At 44.8% G+C, this 13586-nt stretch overlaps 1 protein-coding gene across 2 annotated transcripts; it reads right to left on the minus strand.

Annotated features, from left to right (window-relative positions):
- Nucleotides 1-440: 440 nt before the first annotated feature.
- Nucleotides 441-1692, minus strand: PPP1R35 (protein phosphatase 1 regulatory subunit 35). Of its 2 annotated transcripts, XM_036310455.1 has the most exons (4): nt 1337-1648; nt 1004-1256; nt 787-923; nt 441-685 (listed from the first exon to the last, which is right to left on the minus strand). In XM_036310455.1, the coding sequence occupies exons 1-4, from the start codon at nt 1619-1621 to the stop codon at nt 512-514; spliced, it is 849 nt and encodes a 282-aa protein (XP_036166348.1). In that variant the 5' UTR covers nt 1622-1648; the 3' UTR covers nt 441-511. The 2 variants fall into 2 exon arrangements, with proteins under 2 accessions (XP_036166348.1, XP_036166349.1); XM_036310456.1 differs by lacking the exon at nt 787-923 and having other exon boundaries at nt 507-685; nt 1337-1692.
- Between the last annotated feature and the right edge of the window lie 11894 nt (nt 1693-13586).

Here is a 13586-nt window from a genome sequence, read left to right on the forward strand (position 1 = left end):
CCCTGAGTCAGGTAACATGCAGGCTGAGATCCACATGAAGTGATCAGAAATAAGTGGTGCAAAGAAACAAGTGTGGTGTCATAAAAAACAAAGGTGGTGGGTGTGACTGCAATCAGGACGATGTGGGGAGGGTACCCAAACCCCTGACTTGGCTCCAGCTAGTGTGGCTCACGGGGTTGGGGACTCCACTGAAAGGTGGCGAGTTCATTCCCAGTCTGGCGCTTACTAGAGGCAACCAGTGGAATGTTTCTCCTATCCTCTCTAAAAAGCAATAAACATCCTAAGGTGAGGATTAAAAGAATGAAAACTAAACCTCTTACTTGGACCAGTGTTTTCTACTGGTCATTACGGAGTTCCTTAAAGAAGGGGCCAAAATACTTGGCTTCCAGGCAGCTTCTAACCTACAGCTTTCCATCTTAAGCCTTCCAAGAAAAGTCCCATTTGTTAGCAAAACCACTTTATTATGTTACTTTCAACACAAAAATACAAGCAATTCTGGGCACCTCCTGGGCTACACTTCCCATCGCCTTAGTGTTCGATGCATGAGGAAGGTATCCTCTGAAGGGCGGGGCCGTAGCTGAAGGCGGAGAGCGGGCAGACTGTCCAGGGTCAGGTGTGGAAATTCATAAAATAACGTTTCTGGGTCACACAGCATAGTCATGTCCGGCCCTGGCCCAGGGGGCTCCTGTCGGAAATGGAGTCCAAAGCCAGTTACACGAGGAGAGGGAAGAAGCCGCGGCGGCCAAGGGCAGGGGACGCGGGAGGGGACCCGGCCCAGGCCCTCACCTTTGGAGGCGGGGCTCGGGCCTGCGGGGGCAGGAGCGCCAGCCTCTCCCTCAGCGCCGCGCTCAGAACCTGCTCCTCGGGCACCTGCAGGCTCACCAGGTCGCGGAAAAGCCGCCTGGAGCGCGGCACGTTCAGTCCTGAGACCGCAGGGGGAGCGGGGGTGAGCCGCGCCTCTCACCCCAACTCCCCGCCCGGCCTGCCAGCTGCCCCCCCTCACCCTCGGCCACGCTCTCCTCCAGGGCACAGCGGGTCTGGAACGATTTTCTCAGCTGTTCCTCCACGGCCTTCGCGGCATCGAACTGGCCCGCGGCTGCGGCCCGCGCGGCCTGCAGCTCGAGGCTCAGAGCCAGGCTGCTGTGCGGCGCGGGCGCACCCAGGTCCTGCGGCGCCGCGGGCTTCTCGCCCGGGGCGGCAGGGACGGGCAGCGGCTGGGCCCGGACCGGGGAGGGTGGCGCCAGGCGGAAACGGACCTGGGGGCAGAGAGCAGGGCGGTGAGGAAGGGGGAGCGGAGCGGTCGGCGGGCTGCAGGCCAGGCCTTCCGCCAGCTCACCTGCCGCTCCTTGCGGGCCCCGCCCCGCCGGTTTGCCCGCCCCTTCCCCCGCCCCGGGCTGCAGTTCGGCGGCTCGGGGCTCTCGGACCGCGGGCTCAGGCTCAGGCTGAGATCCAGGCCAGGCTCGGGCACGGGGGCTCCGGGCTCCGGGGCGCGGGGTTCCGGGGGTGGCCCCGGGGCCGCTACGGCCGCCTCCCCTTCCCCCGACTTCAGCTCTGATTCCTCGCAGCCCATCATCTTGGAGCGGCTGCGGGGCACCGCCTCTCCCCGGCCCCTCCCAAACATCGCGACCGGAAGCCGTTAGCCCGACCCAGGCGGGCGGGGAGGCAAGCCCTCGCCCCGCCCTGTTACGCTCCCTAGCGTCATCCTTGTTGCTCCTCCCCCGGTTTCCCGGCGGCCCCTGCGGGCCGACCTCCGCCCCGCCCCGCCCCGCCCCTAGGCCGGGATGTTAGAGCCGGAGCCGTGGAATCCCTACGGATCCTCATCAGTACCATTTCTCCTTTCGGGAGCTCCGACATGCTGTCCTTTCCCGGCGGACTCTTCCCCTGGAGTCCGGAGGATGTCAGCCCTCCTGTCGGGGTGCCAATGGGGCAGCTTTAACTCCACTGCCCAGCGTCCTCGCATTGGGCCCCCTACGCGGCGCCGTCACTGCGTCTCCAGGCTCCCCGTCGCCTCCGCGCTCGGGCCGGAGCTGCCACTGAGTGAGGGCAGCGCTCGCTCACCAGCCGCCGGCCCCCGCCTGGGACTCCGGGCGCTAGTGGTTGCTTGAGCATCAACTGCCTCACTCAGCCTTGAGGCTTTTTGTTACTTTTTCCTTTTCGAGGGTCTCCTAAAATACTCCTTTCTATAAAAGTAGGTATTTATAGGTGGAGTACAGTTTTTATTTTTTGCAGTTTAAAAGGTCTCACGTTTATTACTGAACCAACCTACTGCAGAAAATAAAATCGACAGAGCAAAATCATGAGTCCAATAATTTCCCGATTAAAATGCCCCAACTGTCCAGACAGTAGTGATCCTTTCAATCATTTAAGGGTGCAGGCAACCTGGATACAGCATAAATATGTGAGCCATCTCTCATGTGTGATTCCTCATAGACCCAGTTTGGTTCTTCTCCACTGTCTCCTCCTCAAGTTGTACCTGATTTTATTACTAGTTTTCATCAGAATCCTTTGGGATGGGCCGATTCTGCTTTTGTTTCTTGGCCAGGAACCTCTTGATCTGAAAGTCCTGTGGGAAGACATGGCAAAGGAGAAGCGAACTGCACGCACCTCGGTGGTGGAGAAAGAGAGAGAAGGCTTGAGTACAGTTTTAAAAAAGAAGAGCTTGGTGGATGTATCGGACCCCTGGGCTGCAAGGCAGATGACTGGAGCTCTCGCTTAGTCCCCGCGTACCTTGGGCAGGGCCTATGAACTCTGTGAGCCTCTGTTTGTTCTTGTGTTAAACGTACTAAATTGGATCCAGGACTCAAGGTTCTCCCAGAAATGGTTCAATATAAGTAGACAGGTATGTTTTTATACCACTTTTCACATCCTTCATCTTCCCAAGAAATGGTGTGGAAGATCAGATAGAATGGATAGTGTTGCCTTCATTTTACAAAAAAAAGTTTTTGAGGATCTCAATGGCGTAACACCAAGGGCTTACCTGTTAAAGTTGGGAATAAGAAAGTATGCCCATTTCCTCTACTCTTTTTTAAAAGATATTTTTATTGGTTTCAGAAAGGAAAGGAGAGGGAGAGAGAGACAGAAACATCAATGATGAAAGAGAATCATTGATCGGCTGCCTCCTGCACACACCCCATTGGGGATCAAGCCTGCAACCCAGGCATGTGCCCTTAACCAGAATCGAACCTGGGACCCTCCAGTCCGCAGGCCAAACGAGCTAGGGCTCCCTCTAACTCTTTATTTGTAAGAGGACGTAGGGAGGTACAAATGTAAATAAATGAATACTTACATTTTTTTAAAGTGGAAGTATACATTTAAAATTTTTAATGGTTATTTAGCTTGGAAAGGAGAGAATAGAATGAAGGGAAAAAGCAAGACTTTTGAATATACTTTGTTTTGTGTATTTGACTTCAGAAATCTATGTTTTACATGATTGTATGATAAAAATTAATTTTTAAAAAATCAATCCCTGAAAGTCAAAAGTAAAAGGAACAAATGAACCTAAATGTATATCTAGTTGGTGGCCTAACTGCACAGAAGGGAACTGAATGACTTCAAAACACACTGATTTAGCTATACATCCGAAGATCTACCTAAAAGACAAAATTAACTGCCAGCCCTAGCCGGCTTGGCTCAGTGCAGTGATGGCAAACCTATGACACGCGTGTCAGAGGTGACACGCAAACTCATTTTTTTGGTTGATTTTTCTTTGTTAAATGGCATTTAAATATATAAAATAAATATCAAAAATATAAGTCTTTGTTTTACTATGGTTGCAAATATCAAAAAATTTCTACATGTGACACGGCACCAGAGTTAAGTTAGGGTTTTTCAAAATGCTGACACGTCGAGCTCAAAAGGTTCGCCATCACTGGCTCAGTGGATAGAGTGTCGGCCTGCGGACCAAAGGGTACCATTTTCTATTCTGGTCAAGGGCACATCCTTTAGTTGCAGGCTTCTCCCATCTCAGGCCCTGGTCAGGGCCCATGCAGGAGGCAACCAAACGATGTGTTTCTTTCATATCAATGTTTCTCTGTTTTCCCCTCTCTCTTCCACTCTAGAAGACAATGGAAAAATATCCTTGGGTGAGGATTAACAACAACAAAAAACTGCCATAAAATCTTAAATTGTATTCAGTAGTCATATTGTGGAGAATAGGTGAAAGTGTGTAGGCTAAAACAATTACGTTGGGATCACTTCATAAATATATAATCAACTACTATGCTGTACACCTGAGACTAATATAAAATAATATTGAATGTCAAAAAAAGACAACTAAATACCTTTTATAAGGTATTTAGACTAGTTAAAACCATAAAGACAGACAGTAGAATGGTGGTTACCAAGGGATGGGGAGGGAGAGGGAGAAATGGGAAGTTATTTAATGAGTATAGAGCAGTGATTTTCAGCATTTTTCATCTCATGACACCCAAGTTAATTACTAAAATTCTGCAGCATGCCAAAATATATATTTTTTGCCAGTCTGACAAAAAAGTAGGTATAATTTTGATTCACTCACATTGGACAGCTATTGTCATTTCTTTTAATTTGACAATATAAGGGAAAAGAGGTCAGTGCCCCTGACTAAGTAGGTATTGCATGTTTTAAAAATTATTGTGGCATACTAGTTGAAAATTGCTGGTATAGCATTTCAATTTTACAAGATGAAAAGAGTTATGGAGCCCTAGCCAGTTTGGTACAGTGGATAGAGCGTTGACCTGTGGACCTAACGGTCCCTGGTTCAATTCCAGTCAAGGGCACGTACTGGGTTGCAGGCTCCTCCCCAGCCTGGGCCATGGTCAGGGTTTGTGCAATCAATATTTCTTTCTGTCTTTCCTTCTCTCTGTCTTTCCTTCTCTCTTTCACTCTCTCTAAAAATCAATGGAAAAATATCGAGTGAGGATTTTAAAAAAAAAGTTATGGAGATGGATTGTGGTGATAGTTGCACAACATTATGAATATATTTAATAACACAAATGTATACTTAAAAATGGTTAAGATGTTAAATTTTATGCATATTTTACCATAATAAAAAAATGGGAAGAAATAATTATGTAGATTTGTATTATAACAGGAAAAAAGATGCAAATCTAAAATCAGTGATTTATGCAATTTCCTGTAGTCTTGATTTAATTAGGAAGTAACTGTATGAAGTCATGGCATATTTTAGCTTAAATTAAAAAGCATATCCTGCCCTAGCCAGTTTGGCTCAATGGATAGAGTGTCGGCCTACGGACTGAAAAGTCCCAGGTTCGATTCCAGTCAAGGGCACATGCCCGGGTTGTGGGCTCAATCCCCAGTAGTGGGCATGCAGGAGGCAGCCGATCAATGCTTCTCTCTCATCATTGATATTTCTATCTCTCTCTCCCTCTCCCTTCCTCACTGAAATAAAAAATAAAAATAAAAAGCATGTCCTGCCCTGACAGCGTGGTTCAATTGGTTGGAGAATCGTCCCATGCACCAAAAGGTTGCGGGTTTGATTCCCAGTTAGGACACATACTTAAGTTTCAGGTTCAACTCCCAGTCGAGGTGTGTACAACAGGCAGCCCATTGATGTTTCTCTCTCCTCCTCTTTCTCTGAAATCAGTGAACAGCCCTAGCTGGTTTGGTTCAATGGATAGAGTGTTGGCTTGCGGACTGAAAGGTCCCAGGTTCAGTTCTGGTCAAGGGCACATGCCCGGGTTGCAGGCTCAGTCCCCAGTTGGGGGCGTGTAGGAGGCAGCCAATCAATGATTCTCTCTCATCATTGATGTTTCTATCTCTCCCTCCCCCTTCCTCTCTGAAATCAATAAAAAAAATACTTTAAAAAATGAGTTTATCATGTTTAAAAATAAATAAATCAATGAACATATCCTCAAGTGAGGATTTTTTTTTTTTTGTGAGGATTTTTTTTAAAGCATATCCTAATTCCACTGAAAAGCCCTTAGAAACAATGATGGACTCAATAAGCACTCCTAGCCCCCAGTTTGTGGTAGCTAATTCCATATAGGCATTTTAATAAATATACACAAATGTTCATAGCAGCTTAATTCATAATAGCCAAAAACTGGAAATAATTCAAATGTCCGTGAACAGGTATAGAGTTAAACTATGGTACTTCTATATTATAGAATACTGCTAGGCAGCAGGAGCAAACTGTTGATACATACAACAACATGGATGAGTTGCCAGGTTATACTGAAAAAATAAATCCAGTCCAAAAGCTTATTTTCTGTGTGGTTTCATTTATATAACATTTTAGAAGTGACAAAAGTTTAGTAATGGAAGACAGATTTAGTGGTTGCCAAATGGTAGGGACTAAGTGGAAGAGGTGGAAGGAGTAACATGGGTGTAGTCATAAAAGGGCAATACCAAGGACCTTTTGGTAAAATTGGAGCTGTTTATGTCCTTTACTGTTCTGGATATAGGACCCTACACAGGTTATAACATTTTACAGAACTTAATACATACATATGCAAAAATCAGTACAAAACTGGGAAATATGAATCAGACTGGTGGATTATATGAATGTCAATATCCTGGTTGTGACAGTATATAAGATAGTTTGCAAAATATTACTGTTTTAGTCTATTCCTGTTGCTATAACAGAATACCATAGACTGGGTGGCTATAAGCAACGGAAATTTATTCCTCACAGTTCTGAAGGCTGGGAAGTCCAAGATCAAGGCATTAGCAGATTCATTGTCTGAGGAGAACCTACTTCCTGGTCCGTGGATGGCTGTGTCCTCACCTGGTGGAAGGGGGCAAGGGCGCTCTCTGGAGTCTCTTTATAATGACACTAAACACCTCCCAAAGGCCCTATCTCCGAATACCAACACTTTGAGGATTAGCTTTCAATATATGAATTTTGGGAGAACACATTCAGTCTATAGCAATTACCATTGGGGAAAACTGGGGAGTGTTTAAGTGATCTGTCTGTATTATTTTTTGTAAGTCCATGTGAATCTACAATGATCTCAATAAAAATTTTAATTAAAAATAATGTTGCCCTGCAGCGGTTGCCAACCGGTGGTCCTCGGACCACTGATGGTCCATGAGGTCCGAAAGGTTGGTGACCGCTGGGCTATAGCATGGTCCTGATACACCAAAGTTGCAGGTTTGATCCCATCAGGGCACATACAGGAATCAACCCATGGGCCTAATTGAGTTGGTCAATTGGTTGGAGCATTGTCCCGTACACCAAAAGGTTGCAGGTTCGATTCTTGGTCAGGACACATACCTAGGTTGCTGGTTCAATTCCTGGTCAGGGCGTGTACAGGAGGCAACTGATCGATGTATCTCTCACATCGATGTTTCTCTCTATCTTCCTTCCACTGTCTCTCTAAAAAAGAAAAGAAAAAAAAAAGTATCCTCAGGTGAGGATTAAAAGAATCAACTAATGAATGAATAAATAAGTGGAACAACAAAAATCAATGTTTCTCTCTTTCCCTTCTCTCTCTAAAAATCAATTTTTAAGGGAATAAGGGCAATACGTGAGTGTGAGTTTTGAAGAAACCAGATTAGCCAAATGTGGATTACTGTTGAAGCTGGGTGATGGGTACACGGGGTTTACTATAATATTCTCTTTATTTATGTACATATATGAACATTTCTATAATAAAAGCTTTTTGTTTTCTGTTTGGTTGTTTTAAGGAGGTTAAGATAGCTTGGCACACAGTAAGTGTTGGAGCTGAAAACTTGACACTGTCCCCCAGGCCTTGATTGTGCTGATGGTTATAAAGGCCCTATAGGAACCCTAGCCATGAATTCCATAAGCCTAACTCCTCAACTTTAAAATCTAGCCACGCCCTGGTTTGGCTCAGTGGACAGAGCGTCGGCTTGCGGACTCAAGGGTCCCAGGTTCGATTCTGGTCAAGGGTATGTACCTCGGTTGTGGGCACATCCCCAGTGGGGAGTGTGCAGGAGGCAGCTGATCGATGTTTCTAACTCTCTATCCCTCTCCCTTCCTCTCTGTAAAAAATCAATAAAATATATTTTTTTAAAAAAATAATAAAATAAATAAATAAAATAAAATCTAGCCACAACCTCTTCCTAGATGCAGAAATAGAGATAAAAACAAGCCATTCTGTTTGACAGCTTATGTTGTGGGCTTCAGTGACTTTAAAGAAACAATATGAATGTTAGGGAAGGATGGGTTTCAGTCCTGCCCCCACCCTTTCTAGGATTTTTTTTGGCTATCCCAGGCTGAGAGGCCTAGAATTGCTTTTCTTCTTTTTTTTTCTTTTTTTTTTTTTAATATATTTTATTGATTTTTTACAGAGAAGAAGGGAAAGAGATAGAGAGCCAGAAACATCGATGAGAGAGAAACATCGATCAGCTGCCTCCTACACATCTCCTACTGGGGATGTGCCCGCAACCCAGGCACATGCCCCCGACTGGAATCGAACCCAGGACCCTCCAGTCCGCAGGCCGACGCTCCATCCACCGAGCCAAACCGGCTAGGGCTGCTTTTCTTCTTAAAATAATAATAAATCGGAACCAAGATGGCGGCATAGGTTAACGCCGGAGTTTGCTGCTTTGAACAACTACTTCAAAAGTGAAACTAAAAGACAGAAGGGACATCACCCAGAACCACAGGAACGCTGGCTGAGTGGAAGTCCTACAACTAGGAGGAAAAAGAAACGCATACGGACACTCAGAGGAGGCGCAGTGCTGAAGTCAAATTCTGAGGTGCCGAGTGCGCGAGCGGGCTGGCGGCGGAGGGCGCGGTTGGCGTTTTCAATCGGGAGGGAGTCGCAGACTCTGAGCTCCAGATACGGGCGAGTCTTTAGGGACCCAGACTCAAACGGGAGAAGCGGGACTGTCTGGCTTCGGTCAGATCGAGTGCAGCTTTCTCTCCGAGCTTTGCAGTGGGTGCTGGGACTCAGAGAGGCAGAGCCCCTGGGGACAGGACTGAGAGCCGCCATAACTGCTCTCTCCAACCCACCCTGTTGATCCTGTGCGACCCGCCCCGCCCAAGCCCTGCACACAGGCATTTGCCGGATAGCCTCAGGCAAAGGCTAGATTAGCACCTCCCTAGAGGACAGAAGTTCTCTCACTGCTGACACAGCTGATTCTCATAGCCACCTGGCCCGGAGGTCAAACCCTCCCTGGTATTAGCTACAACAATCAAGGTTTAACTATAAGACTGCGAACAAAAACCACTAGGGGGTGCACCAAGGAAGCATAACAAAATGCGGAGACAAAGAAACAGGACAAAATTGTCAATGGAAGATATAGAGTTCAGAACCAAACTTTTAAGGTCTCTCAAGAACTGTTTAGAAGCCGCCGATAAACTTAATGAGATCTACAAGAAAACTAGTGAGACCCTCGATCTTATATTGGGGAACCAACTAGAAATTAAGCATACACGGACTGAAATAACGAATATTATACAGACTCCCGACAGCAGACCAGAGGAGCGCAAGAATCAAGTCAATGATTTGAAATGCGAGGAAGCAAAAAACACCCAACCGGAAAAGCAAAATGAAAAAAGAATCCAAAAATGCGAGGATAGTGTAAGGAGCCTCTGGGACAGCTTCAAGCGTACCAACATCAGAATTATAGGGGTGCCAGAAGATGAGAGAGAGCAAGATATTGAAAACCTATTTGAAGAAATAATGACAGAAAACTTCCCCCACCTGGTGAAAGAAATGGACTTACAGGTCCAAGGAGCGTGGAGAACCCCAAACAAAAGGAATCCAAAGAGGACCACACCAAGACACATCATAATTAAAATGCCAAGAGCAAAAGATAAAGAGAGAATCTTAAAAACAGCAAGAGAAAGAAACTCAGTTACCTACAAGGGAATACCCATACGACTGTCAGCTGATTTCTCAACAGAAACTTTGCAGGCCAGAAGGGAGTGGCAAGAAATATTCAAAGTGATGAATACCAAGAACCTACAACCAAGATTACTTTATCCAGCAAAGCTATCATTCAGAATTGAAGGTCAGATAAAGAGCTTCACAGATAAGGAAAAGCTAAAGGAGTTCATCACCAACAAACCAGGATTATATGAAATGCTGAAAGGTATCCTTTAAGAAGAGGAAGAGGAAGAAAAAGGTAAAGATACAAATTATGAACAACAAACATGCATCTATCAACAAGTGAATCTAAGAATCAAGTGAATAAATAATCTGATGAACAGAATGAACTGTTGATTATAATAGAATCAGGGACATAGAAAGGGAATGGACTGACTATTCTTGGCGGGGAAAGGGGTGTGGGAGATGCGGGAAGAGACTGGACAAAAATCGTGCACCAATGGATGAGGACAGTGGGTGGGGAGTGAGGGCGGAGGGTGGGGAGGGAACTGGGAGGAGGGGAGTTATGGGGGGAAAAAGAGGAACAAATATAATAATCTGAACAATAAAGATTTAATTAAAAAAAATAAAATAATAATAATAATAATAAATCCCTCCTTTAAGAAGGTACTGATAAGTGAGGAAGACTTCTCTATTCTTAACTTTAGTCTCCTCAGGCAGCATGTTCTATTTATACTCCCTTCTGCAGAGATGGAGTACATGCCCTGACTAAGGGCAGTAGGAAGTGGGAAGAAGGAACCCAAAAGGAGGGAGTGAGGGGAGAAATTGTAAATATTGTTCAGGAACTGAACCCCCTCTAAGCGAAAGAGGAACAGAAAAGCTACCATTACTTGGGATTGCTGTGAGAGGCGTCCTGCCCAAGCCCCCATCAACTAGCACTTTCCTCCACGCTCCAGGCTAGAGTGGTCCCAACTCCACATCATCTGCCATCCAGGTAAGAGTGGGGAGAGGAGAAGAAAGGGAATGCTGAAGGAAGAGGGAAAGAGGCAGAGAAGATCGCCAAGGAGAGGTCACACCTTAGGTTCTGTCTTTATGGGTTAGACCAGTGGTCGGCAAACTCATTAGTCAACAGAGCCAAATATCAACGGTACGATTGAAATTTCTTTTGAGAGTCAAATTTTTTAAACTTAAACTATATAGGTAGGTACACTGTTATTAACTTAATTGGGGTACTCCTAAGGCTTAGGAAGAGCCACACTCAAGGGGCCAAAGAGCCGCATGTGGCTCGCGAGCCACAGTTTGCAGAACCACGGAGTTAGACCTCACCAGGTAGTGGTGGTGGATGTTCCCTGTAGTCATCTGTGAGGGGTATCCCAGACCTGGATCCTAGGACCCCTTTCTCCCTCCCCTCCCATCCCATCTTCCCCCCCTCACCCCATTTTAAAAATTCAGCCCTAGCTGTTTTGGCTCAGTGGATAGACCTCAGTGGAAGAGTCCCAGGTTTGATTCCGGTCAAGGGCACATGCCTGGGTTGTGGACTGGATCCCCAGTGGGGGGTGTGCAGGAGGCAGCCAATCAATGGTTCTCTCTCATCATTGATGTTTCTATCTCTCTCCCTTCTTCTCTGAAATTAATTTAAAATTTTTAATTCAAATGGCGTGGCAAAAACCAATAACCTCATACCTGTTAAAATAGCTATCATCAAAAAGACAAGAAATACCAAATGTTGGCGAGGATGTGGAGAAAAAGGAACACAAGTACACTGTTGGTGGGATGTAAATTGGTGCAGTCACTATGGAAAACAATATAGAGGTTCCTCAACAAATTAAAAATAGAACTACCAGATGATCCAGCAATTCCACTTCTGAATATCTGAAGAAAAGGAAAACACTAACTTGAAAAGATATCTGCACCCTCATGTTCACTGCAGCACTATTTACAAAGTATGGAGACTACCTTGGTGTCCATTGACGGTGGAATACCTCTCAGCCATAAAAAGAAGGAAATCTTGCCATTTGTCACAACTTGGATTGATCTTGAGGGCATTATGCTAAGTGAAATAGATCAGACAGAGAAAGACAAATACTGTATGGTTTCACTTATATGTGGAATAAAAAAAACCTTATAATATAGAGAACAGATTGGTGGTTGCCAGAGGTGGGAGTGAAGGGTGGGCAAAATGGGTGAAGGTGGTACAAAGACACAAACTTCCAGTTATAAGATAAATAAGTCCTGGTTACAATAGTTAGGTTAGGTTACAATAGTAATCAAGACAGTGTGGCATTGTCAAAGGACAGACACACAGATTAGTGAAACAGAATAGAGAACCCAAAATTAGACCCATAGAGCCATACAAATACGCCCAACTGATTTTTAATAAAGGTGCATAATGAATTCATTTGAGAAAGGATGGTCTTTTCAACAAATGGTACTGGAGCAATTGGATATCCATAAGCAAAAAAAAAAAAGAAAGAAAGAAAAGAAAAGAAAAAAGAACCTTGCCCTAAACCTCACACCTTATACAAAAATTAACTCAAAATGGGTCACAACTTAAACAAACTGGGTAAAAACTGTAAAATATAGGGGGTTGGGGGAACCATAGGCGAAAACCTTCAGGACCTTCAGTCTAAGGGAAGAGTTGTTAGACTTGACACTAAATGACACCAAAGTACAATTCATCAAAGGAACACTTGATAAATTGGGCCTCATCCAAAAAAAAATTTTTACGCTGTGAAAGGCCCTGCTAAGAGGATGAAAAAACAGCTACAGACTATGAAAATGTATTTGCAAATGGCATATCCAACAAAGATACTTATAAATCTAGAATATTTTTTTAAACTCTCAAAGGTCAAAAATTAAAAACAACCACAATAAACAATCCAATTAGAAAATGGGCAAGACCTGGCCAGTGTGGCTCAGTTCCATTGGAGCTTTGTCCCAGCTCAATTCCCAGTCAGGGCACATAGCCAGGTTGCAGATTTGATCCCCGGTCTGACAAGTGCTGAAGGCAACTAATCTATACTTCTCACATCGATGTTTCTCTCTCTCCCTCTCTCTAAACTAAAAAGGAAAAAGAAAATGGGCAAACACATGAACAGACATCTCACTAAAGAGGATATACAGATGGCAATTATTCAAACACACATGAAAAGATATTCAATTGCATTAGCCATTAGGGAAATACAAATTAAAACTAGAATGAGCCAAGCTGGTATGGCTCAGTGGTTGAGCACTGACCTATGAACCAGGAGGTCACTGGTTCGATTTCCGGTCAGGGCGCATGCCCAGGTTGCAAGCTCAATCCCCAGTAGGGGGTGTGTAGGAGGCAGCCGATCAATGATTCTCACTCATCATTGATGTTTCTCTCTCTCTCTCTCTCTCTCTCTCTCTCTCTCTCTCTCTCTCTCTCTCTCTCTCTCTCTCCCTTCCTCTCTGAAACCAATAAAAATATAGTTTTTAAAAGAGAGAGAAAAACATACACACAAGGAATGAGATATCACTACACACCTATCAGAATGGCTAAAATAAAAAAGTGGTAACAGTGAATGCTGGTGAGGTTGTATAGTAATTGGATAACTCATACACTCCAGTTGCTCTGGAAGAGTGTGGGAGTTTCTCACAAAACTAAACATGCACTTACCATATAACCCAGTAATCACACTCTTGTGCATAAAATGAAAACTTACATTCATACAAAAAGTTGTACACAAATGTTCATAAACACTTTATTTGTAAGAGCCCCAAACTGGAAAAACCCAAATGTCCTTTAATGGATGACTGGTTAAACAGACTGTTGTACATACATTCCATGGAGTACTACTCATCAATAAAAAGGAACACACT

The sequence above is a fragment of the Myotis myotis genome, unplaced genomic scaffold (assembly GCF_014108235.1).
Source record: "Myotis myotis isolate mMyoMyo1 unplaced genomic scaffold, mMyoMyo1.p scaffold_m19_p_5, whole genome shotgun sequence".
In the NCBI taxonomy this organism is placed as follows: domain Eukaryota; kingdom Metazoa; phylum Chordata; class Mammalia; order Chiroptera; family Vespertilionidae; genus Myotis; species Myotis myotis.

Excerpts from the sequence above, each read along its gene's own strand:
- PPP1R35 (XM_036310455.1), bottom strand. The coding sequence starts at position 1,621 with ATGTTTGGGAGGGGCCGGGGAGAGGCGGTGCCCCGCAGCCGCTCCAAG. Across the intron at positions 1,257-1,336 it reads GGGCCCGCAAGGAGCGGCAG|GTCCGTTTCCGCCTGGCGCC; the intron begins GTGAGCTGGCGG and ends CTCTGCCCCCAG. Across the intron at positions 686-786 it reads CCCGAGCCCCGCCTCCAAAG|GAGCCCCCTGGGCCAGGGCC; the intron begins GTGAGGGCCTGG and ends CATTTCCGACAG.